The sequence below is a fragment of the Rattus rattus genome, chromosome 11, assembly GCF_011064425.1.
Source record: "Rattus rattus isolate New Zealand chromosome 11, Rrattus_CSIRO_v1, whole genome shotgun sequence".
NCBI lineage: Eukaryota > Metazoa > Chordata > Mammalia > Rodentia > Muridae > Rattus > Rattus rattus.
This window is the reverse complement of record NC_046164.1, coordinates 74,374,903-74,395,330: the sequence shown is the minus strand read 5'-3', so window position 1 is coordinate 74,395,330 and position 20,428 is coordinate 74,374,903. Positions and strand designations below refer to the sequence as shown.

The following is a 20,428-nucleotide window of genomic DNA, read 5'->3' as shown; positions in this document are numbered from 1 at the left end:
AATGGGAGGGGTATGTGTTGATGAGCTTATCACTTGGTCATTTACTCTTTTGGCCATGGAACAAATATTTATTAGGTGCCTATTCTGCACCAGGCAGCTTCAGCCTAGGTAAGACCAGGGTTCTTGCCGTAATGAAGAGATCACGAGAGCTGAATTTTTTTTTAAATATTTATTGGAATGTGTATAATGGGTGTTTTGTGTTTTGCCTGCCTGTATGTCTGTGTACCACATACGTGCAGTGTTTTTAGAACCAGGAGAGAGTGTTGGATTTCCCTAAAGAGGGTTATGAGTTGTTAAGTAGGTGCTGGGAACCAAACTTGGATCCTTTGCAAGAAAAGCAAGTGCTTTTAACCACTGAGCCTTTTGAAAATTCTGTCTCTGCCTGCATGCCTGTCTGTCTGTCTGTCTCTGTGTTAAATGCAGATCCCATGAAGTTGTAGTTACAGGAGATTGTGAGCTGGGTACTGGCACTGGGCTTGGCTCCTCTCTTGACCCAAGGCTTAATTTTTGTTTGAGAAAGGGTCTCACTATGTAACCCTGTCTGCCCTGAAACACCTCTGGAGACAAGGCTGGTCTCAAACTCATAAGTCCACCTGCCTCTGCTGCCCCAGAGCTAGGATTAAAGGAGAGCTCCACTACGTCAACTGTGCAAAGGCTTAGATTTTTAACAGCGGTATTGAGATGTAATCTATACACTATAAAACCCATCCTTAGAAAATGTACAATTTGGTGGTGGATTTCAGGTATTTACAAAAAATATAATCATCACCATCTAATTACAGACTATTTTCATTACCCTTAAGAGAAATCCATTAGTAGTTATTACCCAATCCTCTTTCCAGCCCAGCAACTGGCAACTGCTAGTCTTTCTATCTTTATATATTCTTGGCATTCATACAAATGGGAACGCTATATGCTTCACTTAGTATCTTTTTGTTTCATTCATTCAATATTCAGTATTTTATTTGCCTTTGATATTGTTATTTAAAATGCAATTGAAGACCGAATCTTTACTATGTTAAAAAATACCATTCCATTGTATGGATAGACCATATTTGCATATCCATTCATCAGTTGATGATGACCTCATACTACTAAGGATTATAATGCTACGCATGGGCTGTAATAATTGCTCTCCCCTTAAAGACTGGGCTGTCCCTTAGTGGGTGAAGTCACAATCCTTGGAACTGACAGTGCTCCCATCAGTGCTCCCAAGCAGTAAGCACTGATTAAGCTTGACTTGGGGAAACTAATGACTCTCTAGCTTTGTCAGTTACCTTCTGTGCCAAAGCTTTGGGTGGTCCAAATACAGTAACTGTTCTGTGAATTTCTTTTCAATTGTATTTTCTATTCAACACGTTGGCAAAACATTCCTTTTCAGTTTAAACTGTAAGCAGGATGAGTTGATTACTCAAGGAAACTCTCAATGACTTTTCTTTTTGTCTTAATATTTTGGGTGTGGTAGCAAGTAGAAGCAGATCTCCCTAACCAAATATTTGCAAATATTTAAACAAAGCCATTCAGGTCAGGGAGGGAAGACGACTGAGGAAGCAGAAATTGAGAGTGGCTTTTAAAGGAGGGTTGTGAGTCTCATAGATTTGCTGAGGAAGGAAAAAGCCTGTTCCAAAAAGTGGAAAGGAATTAGTTTATCTTCTGGGTGACTGGGGACGTCAGGACTCGGAGCACGTGTCTTTGGTATGTTTGGCAGCCGGTAGTCTATGCATTAAGCGTGTTGACTCTTCTGCCCATTTGTACATAGTAAGACGTTTCAGAACTTCTTTTGAAGGGAGTATTAAGAGTGTCTTCAGGGCTGCGGAAAGATGAACCCCATTAGAATCTATATAACTTCTTCAAATTTTCCGCCACCTGTCCTCACTTCTTTAGTTGAGGGTAACTGTCTATATGACACCCACGTAAGAATTGGACCTGTCCAGGCGGGTTGCAAACCGCCTCTGACCGCCAGGGCCTTTCGCGGTCCATGGAGGTGTTAGCGAGCACCGAGTGCGGGTGGCCAGTAGTGCGGAGCTGCGGATGAAGCATCCTTGCAAGGAAGGACAAGGCCTTTGACGCTCCAATGGCTCTAACTCCCGCATCAAAGCAGGGCGCGCCGAACGGGCGAACAGGTTGAGGACCTTAACTCTCCCGGTACTCCAGAAACTGCAGGGAGAAATGTCCGCCGCGGAGGGCGGAGCACAGATGAGAGGGTGTGGCTAAGGCAAGGGGCGTGACCAAAAGACGACCTGGGCGGGGCAAGGGCGGAGGGGCGGGGCTGAGACTGAGTCGGGGCGGGACTCAGTCGATTGGGCGGGGCGGGCGAGGTCTCTGGCCCCGCCTCTCGCCGCAGGCGCGCCCGCCCCGCCTACCCGCTCCCCTCAGAGGTGGCCGCGGCCGAGCGCGGGGAGGGAGGGGAGAGCGGGTCACGACGCTGCGGGGGCGGGGATAACCCCTCACGTGGAGCAGATGAAAGGGCCGCGGCGCGACGGCCGGGGGAGCGGAGCAGAGCCTGCGACCCACAAAGCCGCCGCCGCCGCGATGGTGCTGTGAGGCGCTCGGTCCTCCGCCGGCCCGCGACTATGCCCGGCCGCGCCCGCCCTCCGCGCCCTCCCGCCGCAGGACCATGAGGCCACGCTCGGGCGGGCGCCCAGGGGCCCCGGGCCGCCGCCGTCGCCGCCCGCCGCGGCCCCCTGCGGTCGTCGCCTGCCGCCGCCTCCGCCGCTGCCGCTGCTTCTCGGGCTGCTGCTGGCGGCCGCGGGGCCCGGCGCGGCGCGGGCCAAGGAGACGGCGTTCGTGGAGGTGGTGCTGTTCGAGTCGAGCCCGAGCGGCGACTACACCACCCACACCACCGGCCTCACGGGCCGCTTCTCGCGGGCCGGGGCCATGCTCAGCGCCGAGGGCGAGATCGTGCAGGTAGCCACCCGGGCCCCGCGCTCCGCCGCCACAAGATGGCTCCGGGGGCTGCGCCCGCCGACCCCGCTGCGGGCTAGCGGGCGGGCGGGGGGGGAGGCGCGGAGCCCGGCGGCATCCCTCCCGGGCAGGCGGGACAGGGCCTCCGGGGCACAGCGACTGAGGCGAGCGCACGTGGGGGCTCGGCCTCCGGTGGGTGCACCGCGCCGGAGTGGGGGTGGGGACGCTGTGCTGGGCATGGGCGCCTGGGCGGCACTCTTGAGTTGGCGGGACGTTTTTCTCCCTCAGGTGAAAGTCCCGGGAACTACCTGTTGAATGCCAACTTTGCAAAGGCGAGAGTTGAAGGATGGAGCGGCTTCTTAAAGGTCGCAGGCTTTGCTTTCCATCCATGTTTGCTCTGTTTTCGGAGCGACCAAGTTGCCGGGGTGCACATCTTCAGGTTATTTTTGCTGAAATCTACTGGCAGCCTTACCTGGACACTAACCCTCTGGCAGGGCTCTGGACGGGCAGCAGCAGGAGGGGAGCTGGCGGAGCTGGCTGAGGAGTGGGAATTGGGAGAGCACTGTAGTGGCGGTGGTAGGCAGTCTTCACTGCGTGCCTCAGATTACAGTGGATGAGAGAGACCGCAGGCTCGCCCCTGGGTCAAGGACTAATACCAAAGAGGCCTGCAAACCGGAGCCAGGGTCTCTCGCTGACAGGGCCTCCACCTTGCTCCAAATGAAAGAAGTTTGCGTTCCAAAGGAGCTGGCTTAGGAGAGCTTTGAGCTGTCCCCAGTCTTTGAGGAGGGACTCTCAACTGAAGCCTCTGTTGATGGATAGCTGCATAGATTTCCCGCTTCCTGGACCATGATTTTTATCAAGTAACATGTTCCAGGGCCAGCGCACTTACGGCTGTTAGGTGCACCTCTGGTAGGAGTGATCTGATATGGTTGGCTTGTCTTTGGATCTTTTGGAACTATAAAGGCCTATAGTTTGGATCTTCGGTGCTTTGCTCTTGGGTGAATTATCAAGAGAAAGGGGACGGTGTGGGATGACTACAAAGCAGCTCTGAGTGTGGGCATGAGGGTGAAGCTGCACCCAGAGCTTTGAGTTGATAGGGCACGTGTCAGTACAGTGTAGCTCCTTAAAGGTGTGTGTCCTTCCAAAACTGGAGGAGGACCCTGTACCTGTGATTAAAAAGCATTGTTCTGTGATGCTCTTATTCCTATCTATAGAAAGTGAATTACATGTTTGACCAATTTCTGTGACTACAGATGTGGCTGTGCTGGGGCTTCGCCCCTCACACAGTGTATTGCTGCTGTCATTAACATGCAAGCTTTAGAGAGGATGCGTTGCCGAAGATACTTAAACATCTCTATTGCAGGCTTTAAGAATAGTTTGAATTTTAAATCTTGCTTCTTGTGAGTCCTTGTCTTTCTTTGAGACTTTCCCTGTGCCCTGATGGCTTTAGAAATGTTTGATTTACAGCCTTGGGGGCGGAGAGGGGAGCGGTGGTGGCAGCTGAGGGGGAGTATGTTTTAACGTGGCACTTCACTTTTTGAAGGAGACTTTTGAAGTTAGAGATTTTTATCAGCAGTGTTTAAACTTGAGCCATTCTCTGTGGTAGTTTGTCTGGGGAGCTATTCATTATGCATAATGCTGTGCTTTGCAGATATTCTTGGGTTCACCATCTAATACAAAATTAGCAGTTTAAACACACCATTTGTAACTATTTTATCCTGACAAGTAGAGAGATAATGTGTGAATTTGGCAGGACTCTGCTCTCTTGAAAGTTTTTGAAGTGCTTATCTAATTCTTTTGTAGTCTACTAGACTCACACCTCCCTTCCAAATTAAGTCAACAATCACTAAGGGGAGAAAAATGACTTAAATGGTATTTAATAAGTTTACCTGTTAAGCAATCATTAATGATGTCCTTAATTCTTTTATAACTGCAGTGATATTGATGGGCTTATCTGAGCTCTCTGAAAAGAATAGCCTTTGGTACACTCCACAGCTTTAATAAGTTTGTTGTGGTCATCAGTGTGTTGAACTGTGTGTCCTCAGACGAGCACAGTGTAGCTTTCAGAGCTGTGTGTGTATACACAGACTGGCGTGCTTTTATTAGTTCTGTGAATACTGCCAGACTAAAGGAACTGTTGTGGCTCCTGCCTACCAGCCCTGGAATAAGTTTTGTAAGGAAAGCCAGTGTTTTAGGACTGCTGAGAGGGAATATAATGAGAGCATGTGTGATAAGAGTGTAGAAGAAACAAAGCCAGTCTTTAATTTCAGATTAATCATGTTTCCTAAGTACTCATTGAACTTCTGAAAACCACCTTTTGTTTTATCACCTGAAAAACTTCATGGTTTGCCCTTTAACAAACGTTTTATGGTCTTCTGTTTGGTTTCTGATAACTAGAACTCAATAGTAAGTAGCATGTAGCATTGCTTTTATTCTCAGTGGGATTCCAATATTGTCCTTAATTGGGAAGAGAGGAAAAAAGCTGCTTGAATGTTCCTCTTTAAAAATTCTAAGAAATATTTTGTAGTACTGATATATTCCTGCTACTTGCCAATGAACGTGTGTGTGTGTGTGTGTGTGTGTGTGTGTGTGTGTGTGTGTGTGTACACGTGTGTACACACAATAGATTCCTTATCATAGCCCAGCCAGCCCAAGGACCTGTTCAGTCTTTATCATGGGTTAGGGGAGGAGGAAGCCCAGATGTGTGTGCTTGTTTAGGAGTAGCATTAGATTAGTAATTCAGACTTGGAGATGAGTGTATTTTAGGTGTAAATCGTTATCCCAAGGTCATTAGTGTAGTCTGTATGAAGACAGGGCTGTTTGTGGGTTTTGGGTTTTTTTTTTTTTTTTTCTATTTTTAAATTTCTAGCTGTGAAAATTGTGAATAGACTATTTGGTGTGAGATTAATGACTTTTATTATCATGCAGCATTATGGCTTGTTTGCATTTAAGCAGGTCAGTCATCCAGCTAAGTGCTAGAAGAATTACCCTTTAGCTGTACTTTTGCAGTGTGGCCCTTTAAAGAGCTTTCAGACACACTGGTACATATTTCATCTTTAAACCACTGTGTTGATGTTAATGAAATGATTATCTGAACTTCAAACTTGGCTGTGCAGCACACATGGTTGGTGTTGTTAAATAAGGGGCCCAATTAAACGCTGGCTAGTGGTGTGTAAATTGGCTAAACAAACAAGAAAATTTGCACTGCTAGAAATGAAAGCTTGTTTTAAAGTGGAAATGCCTATTTCTCCCATTGAAGTCAAATAGCTAGAAACATCAAGAAATTCATTTGTAAAAGAACAGGAATGATTGCTTCTGTGCAACTTTAAAATCAGTTATTCTGGACCCCAGGTTAAATGTTTGGTGAACTTGAGGCTGAGACCATGAACTGAGGAAGTTCTTTTAGCTGTTAAAGAGTGAAAGGAGAGCTGCGTGGTGATTAGATAGGCTGGGTAACCAAAGGTATCACAGGGAATAATTGTAGGAGGCTAATTCCTCTGCCTTGTTTCCCTGTCAGTGTGTTTTTACAGTTCAGCATTTGATCAAGCACTTTCTTTTCATCTCCATTTGAAGTTAACTTAATAGGCCTGCCTCCAAAAATTGACTTGGCCTAATAGAACAATTGCACGCTGACAGCTGACTTGGATTTACACAGAAAGGGCCTGCCGACCGTCTTGTCAGATGGTCCTTTATAGGTTAAAAGCAAGCATTTCATTGTTGAGGGGGGTGGTGGTGGGGGGTTGGTTGGTAAATTCCTAGGATCTCTTCTCTGGTTTTATACCCTGAGATCTCATGGGAATTACCAGTAATTCTGACTGGGGATGGAGATTAGAGTGTGGAGGAAGCAGCCCTGGCCCTGCTGATGCACACACACACACGTGTGTGTGTGTGTGTGTGTGTGTGTGTGTGTGTGTGTGTGTACTCGCAGGGGACTGTGCCAAGAACATTAAGCTTGTTCATTTCATTCATACAGATTTAGTTACAATTGTTTAGTCCTTTTTACAGAGGAAGAAACTGAGGCTGAGAGAAAGTTTGTTTCTCTAACCTGACAGCAAATTGTAAAACCTGAATTGAAACCATGGCCTGTCTTTGTTCTTGTCAAATAAGTAAAACTGAGTTTGTTAGGATTTTGACATTTAAATCAAATCTAATTTCTCATAATTTGTATTTTGTATTGGAGTTCTCTCAGGCCAGTGTGTACCCCCCCCCCCATGATATCATTCACACATTCTTGTGAATGGGTGTGTTCATTTTCCTGATAACTTCCCAAGAGGAAAAGAGAAGTTCCCACCTAGTACTTGTCTTTGACTGGTCCAGCACTAAGAATTTAAGTAGAAGACCGGGAAGATAGCTCAATGAATAAAGGTGCTTGCTATCAAGTTTGACTAAATTCGATCCTTGAAATCCACATGGTAGAAGAGAACCAGCTCCTGACAGTTGTCTTGTGACCTCTGCCTAGACTCTGTGGCACACATGCCCTTCTCATAAATGTAAAAAAAGGTGTTGAGTGAGGTAATAGGTCACTCAGGCTGGCCAGGATTGGAGGGAAGCCTGCAGCTTTGCAAACCTCCATTGAGCATATTTATTTGATAGATGTCTATCAAAAGCCTATCCTGTACAGAACAACACTACAGTACTGTAGTCCTCTGAGATAGACTCGTCCACAGATAAATAATAATCCTTACTGAGTTTTTCACAGAACTGCACCATCATGCCCATAGGCATCTATATCTCATATGAGTTTGTGCATCTATGTCCTGATAGTTCTATATTATCCTTGGGAGAGAAGAAAAAAAGTAACCAACACTCAAGGAATTTTCTACATTTAGATCAAGTGGAGGAAGAGATGGGAATGAAAGATTTGATAGCAAAGGGTTAGAGGTGTTCCTTTCTACCATTCACTGCACAGTGAAGTGGACAGCTGCTGGCATTGGAAGGCTGCAAGAGTAGCCCCTGCCTTCTGGTGAACCCAAATCTCAGGGAGACAGGTCTTTATAGTCAAAAGACTGTCATGATTGAAGCCCTGGTTTCATCCCCTGCAATAGAAGAAAACAAAAATTTACCAAATTTAATGCATCAGATTTAGTGCAAAGCTAGAAAGGTCAAGTGCCTTGTTTGGGCCATATGTGACAAGAGTAGGGACAATCATGATTAACATTTAATTCCTCTAAGTCCAAGGCTTGGAGCCTCTCTGTTCACCCTGGTACAGCCCGGCATTGTCTCATGGAAGAGTGGGTCCAAAAAATATGGCTTATGATTAAACTAAGGGAAGCCAGACATTCTTCAGTTATGCATTGAATTTACGTGGTTACTTTTCTTCTGGTTACTTAAATTTTGAGTCTTTTCAGATTCCTCTGTCAGAGCTTTTAAAATAGCTATGGGGAAGTCGGATAGTAGCAGCCATACCTTTAATCTCAGCAGGGGCAGGTGGATCTCAGAGTTGGAGGCCAGCCTGGTCAGCATATTGAGTTCCAGGACACCCAGAACTGCACAAAGAAACTTTGTCTTGAAACAAAACAAAACAAAAGTAGCTGTCAGGGATGGGGGAGATGGCTCAGTAGGTAAAGTACTTGCAGAATAAGTCTGAGGACCTGAGTTCAAATCCCGGGACCCAAGACAGAAGCTGGGCAGGTAATATATACCTGTACTCTGAGTTCGAGGAAGGTAGAGGCCTTCCTTTTGGGTTATTGGTTAGCCAGTCTAACTGAATCAACAAACTAGGCCAGGGAAAGACCCTGTTTCAAAACCTAAGGTAAAGGGCAGCTGAGAAGGTGCCCAGCATTGACCTCTGCCACTCACATGCACATATAACGTACACACACACACACACACACACACACACACACACACACACACACACACACCCCAAATGAAGCCAGACACTGGTTGTGGTTCCACATCTCTAATTCCAGATACTTAGGAGACTGAGGCAGGAGTCTCAGGTTAGACTGTACAGCATAGCAAGAAACACTAAAGACAACAGCAACAAAACCCAGGCCAAAACAAAAGAACCTACTAATGTGCAGATACTTACCACGTAAGGCCTTAGACACAACGCTTTGCTTTAATTTTAACAGACATGGTTGATGGCAGTTTTTAGATTAGTCAGTAGCAAAGTGGTACCTGTGACAGTCACTGAGCAGTTCTGTAGCAGATCAGATTCAAACTGATCTTACCAGTGCTGAGAATTTTTGTTTGTTTTTCTGAGGTTGCCTCACTTGGTACTCTTTTGTGATAAGGTTATATGGACTGATCTTGGAATTCAAATTTGAGTTTAAACCTAAAACCATTGACTGAGAAATGTGTTTGTAACTGAGAAACTAGAGAAGTGTTTTCCTTTCTTGTCACTTCTCCTAGCTCCCACAATTACAGAAGGCTCATTCCAACTTGTTTTTTTCCTAGAGCCAGGCTCATAAGTTTTTGAAGACAGTGACTGGAAGTGCCTAGCTATGGCTGGATGGCCCTTGTACTGCTCTGGGCAGTTGGCAAAGCTGGAATGGCTGAAGCAGCCTGCCCTTTACAGGGATTTCTGATGTGAGACACACCTCATCCTGTGGCTGACTTCAGCCAGTCAGGAGTTTGTACCACACTGTCTTCAGAGAGAGCATGTCCCTGTACATTGCTTCTTTTCTTTGCCCAGGCTATACATTCTCTGATGATTAAAAGATTTTAGGAACCTGAAGCTGTGGACTGTCACTGCCTTTTCCGTTAGCAGAATTCAGCAGTGCCTTGCATTCACCAGATCCCAGATGGGGCATAGCAGGGAACATGGATAAGGCTTTGCTTCTGTCTACAGGCAAGGTGTGGGGACCAGACAGAGAGCTACCTTACCCTGAAACTTTGTCTGATAGGACACAGCCTAGAGTAGACTGTGGGATCCTTGAGAGAGTTTAGTGCTGGTGCTAAATTTAGGCTGGACAAGCCATTATATGTCACAGCATAGTATGTGGATTTAAGCAGTCTGGTCTTTTCTAACTAATTTTTACTTATCTTTGAGGTTAAAGCTGATAAAACTTTTGTGGAGACATGCCTTTGTACCTGTTAAACAGAAAGGCAGAAGGCAAAGAGTGGAGGTTCTTTGTTCTGTTTGTAGGCTGAACTAGATGTTTTAAAATCTTACTTTTAGCAGCTCTGTTGACTTATGATAGTGTGAAAAGAATAAGGTCAGCTGGCCCATTGTGGTTCAAAGGAGAGCCTTTTATTTTTATTACTCTTGAGATGTGTTGTAAGAGTTGCTATTAATTCCCTTCTCTGTGAAGCAGCCAGGGTGATACGGTTATTTAGAAACTGAATGTGTGAGTTGACTTGGTGAAAGTAAACTTTGATGATACTAGAAGTTTGAGGAGAAAATGTTGGAATGGGAACTTGCTGTCTCTCAAGGGCTGCTGCATTTTGAAACTGGAAAAATAAGAATGGCTGAGTTTTAAGTACATGTAAGATCCCATCCAGTGCTGTAAGACCTGATTAAAACACAATTTATGAGGCTGGGAGATGACTCACTTGGTAAAATGTATATCATGCAAGCATGAGGACCTGAGTTTGAATCCCCACCACTCACATAAAAAGCTGGCTGCAACAGTGTGTGCTGTCTTCCCAGTGCTGGCAGGGAGAGAAAGGCAGATCCCTGGAGCTCAGGCCAGCATATCTGAGTTGATGAAACCCTGTCTCAGAGAAAAGTTGCTGGGGAAGACGCCATGCCAATGTTGACTTCAGCTCTCCATGTACTGGCCAAAATATAAGAACACATACAAGTATGCATCACACACACAGTATAATTTTATTATAAAATACTTGGGAAATACAGAAAATTATGGAAAAAACCCTCATTATGTACATGCTGCTTTCTCTATGAGCTGATTGAAATTTTAAAGAAAATTGGAAAAACATAGTGGTGATAGCCCTTTGTATGCTTTGAGTGTTTAATTGTTATTAAAAAGTCTGAGGGGCTGGCGAAACGACTCAGCGGTTAAGAGCACTGACTGCTCTTCCAGAGGTCCTGAGTTAGATTCCCAGCAACCACATGGTGACTCACAACCTTCTGTAATGGGATCTGATGCCCTCTTCTGGTGTGTCTGAAGACAGTGACAGTGTACTCATCTACATAAATAAATCATTAAAAAGAAAAATAGTCTGAAACATTTTCAGAGACCATGTCACAGGTTAGTATCTTCTGTTATAGTCCTACTGTCAGGGAAATCCTTAGAGTGGGTGAGTATGAACATGTTTAAAATTCTCATGGACATTGTCAGATACCTCTGCAGAAGGGCTTGTGCTAGTTCATACCCCACCAGTTAACATGTGTGGAGAATGTGTACCTTATGAAAAGTAGTACAAAAAAAAAAAGGTGGAAATGTGTATATTCCTGTCATTTAGTAAATAGCAAATGCTGCTCTTTTCTGTTAGCATTCTGAGTGATAGCTAGTTGTGCAAAGAGAGGTGCTGTTGGTAGCCTCTGAGTGCCTTTCCTGCATGTGTCAGTGAGCTTGTTTCTGGAACAGTAGATTGTGCCCCTCCTTTGGGCAAGGTGGTTGTCCATTCCAAGTTGACAGAGCTTAGAGGTCTGCAGACTGCAAAGCGTGGTACTAGGTAAAGCAAACTTGCTGCTCAGGGGATGCTATTGCCTTGGATGTTTTCTACTAGACCTGTTTATTGATGAGTAGTTCTCTGCTTATGAGCAGCCTGGGTTCAATAGAGGCCAAGTGAATTGACCTCAAATTCTAAGTGACACTGTCAGTTATTGGTGAGTAGATAGAGTCAGGTATCAGACAAACTCTGTGGCTGAAAGCAACTTCTAGAAAAGTGGTTCCTCTTAAGTATCTAGAAATTGTACGTATAGATCAGCTCTTAGTGAGAAAAGGAAACATCTGACAACACCAGGTCATCTGACAGCATAGTAGAGGAACAGCTAGCTCTTCCTTTGAGTTGGTTAGGAGCCCTTCAGCTCTTAAGTCCCTCTGGTATCACCTGGCCTGCGATGGACTTTGCAACCCTTTCTATCTCTGAAAGCTCTGAAGTTGAACTCTAAAGATGTGTTTCTTCAAATAGCCTGTGTGTTAGATGTCCATCACTGGACCCCAGGAACCTCATACTGTGTTCTTGAATAAAACTGCACTGGTTCTAATGTGAGCGAAGTATTCTTCTTTCCTTCCAAGACCATTTCCTATCTAGCCAAGGCTGGCCTCAAACTCATGATCCTCCTATCCAAGTACGGATGTTGTCCTACCACTCACAGCTGCTTTTTGGGTGGGCTTTTTCTTTATTCTCTGCCTGCTTCACATGCACACACAACTTGCTCTCCTTCCCCCTCCCCCCCAGAGAGTCTTACTGGAACTTGCTATGTAATCCTGACCTTGCCTTTCCCCTCCAACTACTGGGATTATAGGCATGCCCACCATTTGTTTTGGATTATGTTTTTTCCTTTCCCTCTCTTCTCTTTTTTTTCTTTCCTTCCAGTACTGGGGATTAAACCTAGGATCTTTATGTTTAATTCTCAACCCCCTATTGGACTTCTGTGAGACCAAAGTCTTGGAGCCATTTGGTCTGTTTGTAGGGATCTTCTCCCCCAATCCTTTGCTAATAATATATACATATACATATTCATACACATATACATATATGTAAAAAAGTATGAGTATGAATGTGGGTGCTGGTGTCCTCCCAGGTCAGAAGTGGGTGTTAGGTCTGCTGGGACTGGTACAGATGGCTATTGACCACCCTATGAGTTCTAGGAGTTGAATCCATTTTCCTCTGTAAGAGAACAAGTGCTCTTACAGCTGTGCTACTCTGTTTTTTTTTTTTTTTATTTATTTATTATATATAAGTACACTGTAGCTGTCTTCAGATACACCAGAAGAGGCATCAGATCTCATTACAGATGGTTGTGAGCCACCATGTGGTTGCTGGGAATTGAACTCATGACCTCTGGAAGAGCAGTCGGGTGCTCTTAACCGCTGAGCCATCTCTCCAGCCCGCTACTCTGTTTTTATTATGTATGTATGCTTGCTTGTTTGTTATTGTTTTGAGTTTAGGTCTTACTCTGTAATCCAGACTGCCTTGGAATTTACAGTGTAGTTCAGGTTGGCCTCAAATTCATGGTAATTCTGCTTTAGTCTCCCAAGTATTGGGATCACAGGCATGAGTCACCATGCTCAAGTCTTGCTTTCTTTTAGTTACAAGAGATGCTCTGAAGGTTGCCTTGTAAGTGTCATGACTCATTTCTCCTTTAGCATAAGGGAACTGGGTGTGAGGGTGTAAGAGAGGCTGGGCTTAGGGCTCCCTCACAGTGCTCTTTCTAGAACAGTGTTCTACCTTGGTTCAATTCCAGGAAATCTCTAATGAGCCTGGAGCTTTAGAGTCCCTAGTGCACTTTGACTTGTATTGTCTTTATTATTCTTTTCTGGGAGTGAATTCTGCTCCAGAAGGCATTCTACCATTAAAGGGGGTCTTGGTTGCCAGAGCTTGTCCATACTTGACAGAAAATACTTTTCTTTGTACCTAATGCGTATTTTTCTTTAAATGCATTTGACATTGTGTGTATATCAGCTTTATGGATGCCCTTCCACTATCACTGGGTACCCAGAAACTTGGCATCTTTTTCCAAAGCACCTCAGTCTTGGTGTGGATGGTGAGCAGACAGTTAGTGGAATGTAAAGAATGTTGCAAGCTTGATTAGCAAAACTTCCAAAGTAGAAGTCAAGTTATCTGGGGATTAAGTCACTGCCAAAGGTGTCCTCAGGATGGTGTTTGCTTTGCCCTGTCTTGACTTTACTTCCTCTACTTTTAAAGTTATATTTCTATTATTTTTAATTATGTGTACCCATTGGTGTGTGTATATGAGTCTGTGGAGGCTGGAGCTAGTGAGCTGCCTGAGGTGGTTGCTGGGAACTGAGTAAGGGTCCTCTTCAAGAACAGCACATCTGCAGTTCTGCCCTTACCTTCTGCCCTGTGATGCCTTAGTCTCCTTTCACTCCCTTACCTCCCCTTTCCCACCACATTTATCTTACTGCAGTAACCTCTGAGCATATCAGCCTTGGTCAGAATCCTTGATTATTCTCTGAAGGATGGGTCCTGTGCTTTCTTCCACCTGTGCTTTCCTTCCCATTGCCCTCCTGCCGAAAACATTGCTGTGTGTCAGCATTCCTGCTCTCTGTCTTGCCTTTGGCTCTTTTTACCCTCTCCCAGCTCCCATATGAAACCAAAACTTCTAGTCCAACCCATCAAATGCATTCTAGTTCCACTGGTACATAGCCTTTGAAGCAGAACATTCCATCCCTCTAATGTTTTGCATATATCTCTTTAAGATAATTACTGAACTAAAATGCTTCTAGATCTAATACTTTGAAATAACATAGAAAGGGGAGTGTTAGTGTAGGAGAAAACAGCCTGTGGCAGAGAACTGTCTTATGTAGAAACTAGAGTTTCACACAAGCAGTTCTCAGATATCAGTGTGTCCTAGGCTACTCCAAATAGTCTGGGGTAGACCAGACTTCTAAAATAATTTCACCTTCTTAGGTGTGATAGCATTCTCCTGTGATCCTAGCATGAAGAAGGCTGAAAGAGAAGGATCATGAGTTGAGGTTAGCTTATGTCAAAACCAGTCAACCAACAAACAAAAACCAACCATCATCCAACCAAATAAAATCTCCACCTTGCTTGTGCTGTCTTTGACACCCTCTGCCTCCTCCCAGCCTGGAATGTGACTGACTGCCTTGGGCATGTGTTGTGAACTTGTTGGAGAAGCAAGGATTCAGCCTGACTCTAGACTTTAAGGATGTATTTAGTTAAATTAGTATATTTTAGTGTCACTGACTCACTAAACTTAAGAACAAGAACAAAACCTGGTGCTTTGGAGAAACTGCTCTTGAGTGACCCACCTGTAGCAGCTATGTGTGAGTTCTTAAATACATGCTGTATGTTCCTTCAAATAGTTTTTGCCTCTTTGGAAGTTGTGTCATGGGCCTTGATGAAGGATGACAATATTGTTCCTGAGGACTGTGTATTAGTCTTAGATCTCAGTTTGATTGTTTTTACTCTATGGAGCCTCTATAACCAGAAAATTATGAAATTATTGCTTCCTTTACTTGTTGGAGTGCTGAGGTTTTCTTTTTGTTTCTCTTGCTGTTTTTTTATGGGGTAGTGTGGGACACATGGACACCAGTGTCTTCACGACTATTCCAGAAGCAATATAGAGTGTGTTGTATTTTACTTGTATTAGAGGATTTTCATGGCTGCTTTTCTGTGGCATGTCTTTTCCAGGTATGTTCCAATGCCCATCAATAAATGCCACCCTTGCTCTAGTTACTAAATGAACAGATAAATACATGGTTTTGAAGTTTTGGTGTAACTAGATTAAATGTCTAGGACACATGTGCTGGTGTGTGGTGTTGAACACGCAGTATGGATGATTTTGGGTTGTAGAGGCAGGATTAGTTTTTGCGTTTCCTCTTATGTTTAAATTTGCAGTCTCAACATTTCATCACTATAGGTTCTCACATTTAATGGATATTTATGTTGAGCTGTATTCTATATGAATGTGAAGGTTTTTTTTACTTGATTATAACTTGCTATATACTGTGGCCAGGAGTGCCCTACAGACAACAGAGTTGGCATATGTTTCAGCGTGCCAAGCCTCAGCGGATGTGGTTAGGGACCATGGTGACTGGCCTTGGTTGCTATGCCAACCTTGTTTTTTGGAAAGGGGAGACTCTAAAACAGTTCATGGTGTGGAGGCAGAATAATTTTGGATATTTCAAGTAAAGTGATTCCCTTTAAGGAGATGTAGAAAACTTTAGAACTCAATTCAATTACTATTATTATATATTTTTAAAATATGTTTGAATATTTTGCCCACATGCATGTCTGTGTGCCATGTGCATGCCTGTTGCCTTTCTGGGGTCAGAAGATGTCAAAGCCTCAGGAACTGGAGTTGCAGATGGTTGTGATCTGCCATGTAGGTGCTGGGAATTGAACACAGACCCTCTAGAAAGAGCAGCGGTGTTCTTAACCGGTGAGCCATCATTCCAGCCCCGAAAGTCTTAGAATTCTCTTTTGCATACTTGACAGCATTAAATTAATTTTCTTTTGCACGCTTGTTTTAATTGCCTTTTTAAAATCTGGGAATCATCTGTATTGACTTTCTGATTAATGTGTTTTTTACATGTTGGTGTAAATGAAGAATTTCTTATATCTAATATTATGACTCTCCCCCCCACCCCCCATCCTTGTCCTCTGGTAACACTAATCTAGTGATCACTGATTGGGCAGAGGGAATAGAACAAGGGAAAAGGTAGATGAGCTCTATCCCCCACTGCTCCTTATTCGCATTTCTTCCCTTACCTCCTGTACCAGAAGGCTTTCCTTCTCTCTTTGTTCTGTGTATCAGCAACCACCATAGCTGTAGTTGGCATGTTTTTGTTGTTCCTTTTGAGCTAGGCTCTCACTGTAGTCTGGCCTGGCTTGTAATTCATTATACAACCCAGGCTGGCCTTGCCTGTTGGCCCTCCTGCCTCAGCCTGCCTAGTAGCTGGGATTACAGATCTCTCCCACCAGGCCTGGCTGTACATGAGATCTTATGTTTTCCTGGCCTCAGCTGTTGGAAAAACTGGTATTTGGGACAAACTACAAAGCAGATGATGTCCTAAATGGCACTTCATGTCAGAAAAAGAATTGATCAGGCTTAGGAAGCCAGATAAAATCTAAGAGTACAGGTAGGGAATAGGTTTGCTGGTGCCAGTCCTATGTTGCACCTCTCTTCAAGAGGCCTGACAGCCACTGGAGGCTGCATGCACCCTGTCCAGGTTCAACAGCACAGGCAGTTTGTTGTGTGGAGACTTTTGTCCTCAGGTCTCATCAGTGCTTGGATTGGCCACACATAATCTTTGCTTGTTACTGAATTATATTAGAATGAAACACCCTTCCCAAAGGGCCTCTGTGTAGATTACAAGAAGCTATTTTGGGATTAGGATGAGGACAGATGTGCAGAACATCCATTAATGTCCTGCAGTGCTCAGGCTGGGCACCCTTGAGATGTTTCTCTCCCTGTGGGCGGTGTTGCACCTGTCTATACATTGTCACTTCCAAATCTGCTTTGCTGCTTCTGGTTTCTGAGGTTCCTTCCTAGAAAACCAGGGAGCCATGCATGTGAAATGAGGAAACAGACACGGAGGCGAATGTCAGAGATTTAGTAGAGTCTTGTCTGCTTTGTCTGTCTTTGAAACACTTCCGGCCAACTTTTTGAACATAAACTGACCAATGCATGGGATCCTCAGAATTTGGGAACATTATTTTATATTGTTTTGGTTTTTTTGTGACAGCTCTGGCTGTCCTGGAACTCATAGAGATCCTCCTGCCTCTGCCTCTCCAGTGCTGGAATTAAAAGTGCCCTACCATGCCCAGATAAAAATATGTTTTTTTTTTGTGTGTGTGTGTGTGTGTGTGTGTGTGTGTGTGTGTGTGTGTGTGTGTGTGTGTGTGTGTGTGTGTGTGTTTTAAGACAGAGATTCTCTATGTAACAGCCCTAGCTGCCCTAGAACTTACTCTGTAGACCAGGCTGGCCTTGAACTCAGAAATCTACCCACCTCTGACTCCTGAGTGCAAGGATCAAAGTGCTTGGATCAAAGGAATGCACCACCACGCCTGGTGAAAATACTTAATTATTACTTGCAGATTAGGTTTTGGAGACTAATCTGACTTGTATATAAGTCTCTTAGTTCTTGGTAAGTATACAGGTAGCCAGCTCCATCTAAAGGCTTGGAAGGATGCTTACACCATCAGCACTAGTGTAGCTGTCAGACCAGTGTTTGTCAGGTTCTTTTTTTTTTTTTTTTTGGTTTTTTTTTTTGGAGCTGGGGATCGAACAGGTTCTTTTTAATATATTTTGAGTTCTGTCGAGCGTTGCAGTTATGTGTTTCCTTTGATAAAGGGAAAGTCTGCTCAGTGCCTTGTTTGGGGCCAGACTGTCTGGTTCTACATTCTTCCCCGGACTGGGGACCGAACCCAGGGCCTTGCGCTTCCTAGGCAAGCGCTCTACCACTGAGCTAAATCCCCAACCCCTGGTTCTACATTCTTACAATGACTCTCACTACCATGATGCTGCTTGACTTTCCTGGAGAGTCTGTTTCTATTTACTAGTGGCACATAGGGCTACAACACACTGAAGAGAGAATTCCACCCAGTTCTAGCTTGGTGAACCAATGAGTTAAATTGAACCACTTACAGAGCCTAAGTAAAGGGTTATTTTCAAGAGCACGAGCAACTTACAGGTATCTGTTCCATCAAGGAAAAGTATTTCTGTTTGCTTATTGGTTTGGATTGGATTTGTTTGGTGTGTGTGTGTGTGTGTGTGTGTGTGTGTGTGTGTGTGTGTGTGTGTTGGAGTTGTTAACTGCGTGTATATTATTAAGGAGAGATGAGTCCACAGCCTCCTGTCCCTTACAAGCCTCATGGCACTTCCTAATGGGGGGATGCTGATGGGCCCAACCTTGTGAAGATCTTATGCGATGATCACGGCTGCTTTGATATCAAAATGGTTAGAGAAAGAATCCTGCGGCTTGTAGAAGGTGGGCTTTGCTTCTCGGATCTTGGTTTCTTCATCTTCCAAGATTTGTCTCAAGGATGACTTGAGTTACTGACAGTATGCAGTGGATGTTGAGTCAGGGTGAGAATGAAAATATCAGACATAGTTTTGAGACATTTTCACATGTGTCTTAATTTTGTGCTGTGGTTCCCAGTGGTTGATCATTTTTACTCTAAAGCCCAAAAGATAACACTGACTGAGGAGTGACCAAACACATGCTCTGTCTGTCTCTCTGTCTGTCTCTCTCTTTGTCTCTGTCTCTGTCTCTCTCTCTCTCTCTCTCTGCCATTTGGACAGGGCATGCAATGCATCCTTTGTGCTTCCTTGTCTGTTTTTCCTGAGTTCTGAGGTCTGCATTTGCAAAGGAAAGCAGAGTGGTTGATTTTGCTCTTTACAGCACTGGGAGAGCTATGTTATATTGAGGCCACACCGTGGGCCTAATTATGTGGCAGGCACAAATGACTTGGGCACTTGGTTCGGTCTAGAATGAAATTTGCCAAAGCAAATAGTTTATTAATTTTACCCCTCCCCCCCAAATTAGACACATTGACTTTTTTTTTTTTTTTTTTTTGGTTCTTTTTTTCGGAGCTGGGGACCGAACCCAGGGTCTTGCGCTTCCTAGGCAAGCGCTCTACCACTGAGCTAAATCCCCAGCCCCGACTTTTTCTAAAAATGGGAATGATTGGAGTGTATTGTGGGCTTTTAAAATCTCCCCTTCTCTCTGCCCTCTACTCCCATCCTCAAAGGTGAGCAGTGAATTACTCTCCTTGAATGGAGAAGGTGATTTTCATTACTGCCTACCTACCCTCTTCTCATATTTTGGAAACTAGGTGATGGAAAGATAGCCTGTGGAGGAAGGGTGTGTGGATTTTAAGTCAGGGTCTCCCGTAGCTCATACTGGCCTTGAACTTGCTATGTAGCAGAGGATGACCTTAAACTATTGGTCCTCTTGCCTCTACTCCCAATCACTGGGGTTAGAGGTGTGCTTCATTGCACTTCACTCAAAGAAAGGGTCTGCTGTTAGAATGAAACTTTACTGATTGGGAATTTTTGGGATTCAGATTGAGGCTTTGTGCAAGGAAAACTGTTGGGTGACTTCTGTTAGTGACCTTGAATGTGTCTGGGAGGATCAGCTATAATTTTGTATGTAGTGAGGGACGAAGTGATATCAGCTGGACTTCCTACCTGACAACCTCATCTGTGCACAGCCTGCTGGGTTAAGGGAAATTCATGGGGTGCATACTCAGTATTGCAGTTTGTTCCTGTCTTATGTGAGAAAAAATGCCTCTACACAGGCATGCAGCCTTACCTCACCTCTCTCCAGAAGACACTTCGGTAGCTTCCCAGATAGCTTCTGCCTGCTGTGTCCAGGCTGACCTGTTGGGAGTTATCAGCTTTGAAGTCCTTAAGGTGCCATTTTAATACTTTCTTTACGGTGCAGGTTTCGAGAGCAATTTAACTAGATTCTGGAGGGAGCTTACTTTACAGCATTCTTAAGAGCTCCGACAATCTTGAAAGAGTTAAACTCTAATTAGCTCATTCCTAAGGTATTTAATGCCCTTATTAAAACTCAACTGCTTGTTCACTTTTTTCTTTAGTGAATCAGATTTCTTGAGGAGCTGAGCCCTCGCTCCTCAGATCACAGGCTCACATGTTGAAGCTGGCAGTGCTAGAGGCTAGTTCCTATCTGTGTGACAGCATTTTTAATTTAACAGGACTGCCTTTGATGTTCCCAAATATTTATAGGCAGCTTTAGATCATTTCAGTATGTGCTTTCTTTTTCTCTTCTGCCTTGCTCTTTTTTTAAAAAACTGGAGCAAAAGTTATTCCTCATGCAACAACTTTCTTTTTCTCCTGCTGCATTGTTTTTGCTTGCTTTGCAGGCTCGATGAGGACTCCGGCTGCATTCACATATAGGAGGCCAACTCTTTTAGCCTCTTCAGTAAAGGC

The 20,428-nt window shown here is 44.4% G+C and overlaps 1 protein-coding gene across 1 annotated transcript in view; it reads left to right on the top strand.

The window, feature by feature from the left end:
• The first annotated feature begins 2,452 nt into the window (after positions 1-2,452).
• Positions 2,453-20,428, top strand: part of Znrf3 (zinc and ring finger 3) — a 146,715-nt gene continuing 128,739 nt past the window's right edge. The window contains 2 exon segments of the mRNA XM_032917090.1: positions 2,453-2,687; positions 2,690-2,907. Coding sequence (XP_032772981.1) covers positions 2,618-2,687; positions 2,690-2,907 — 288 coding nt within the window. The 5' untranslated portion in view covers positions 2,453-2,617.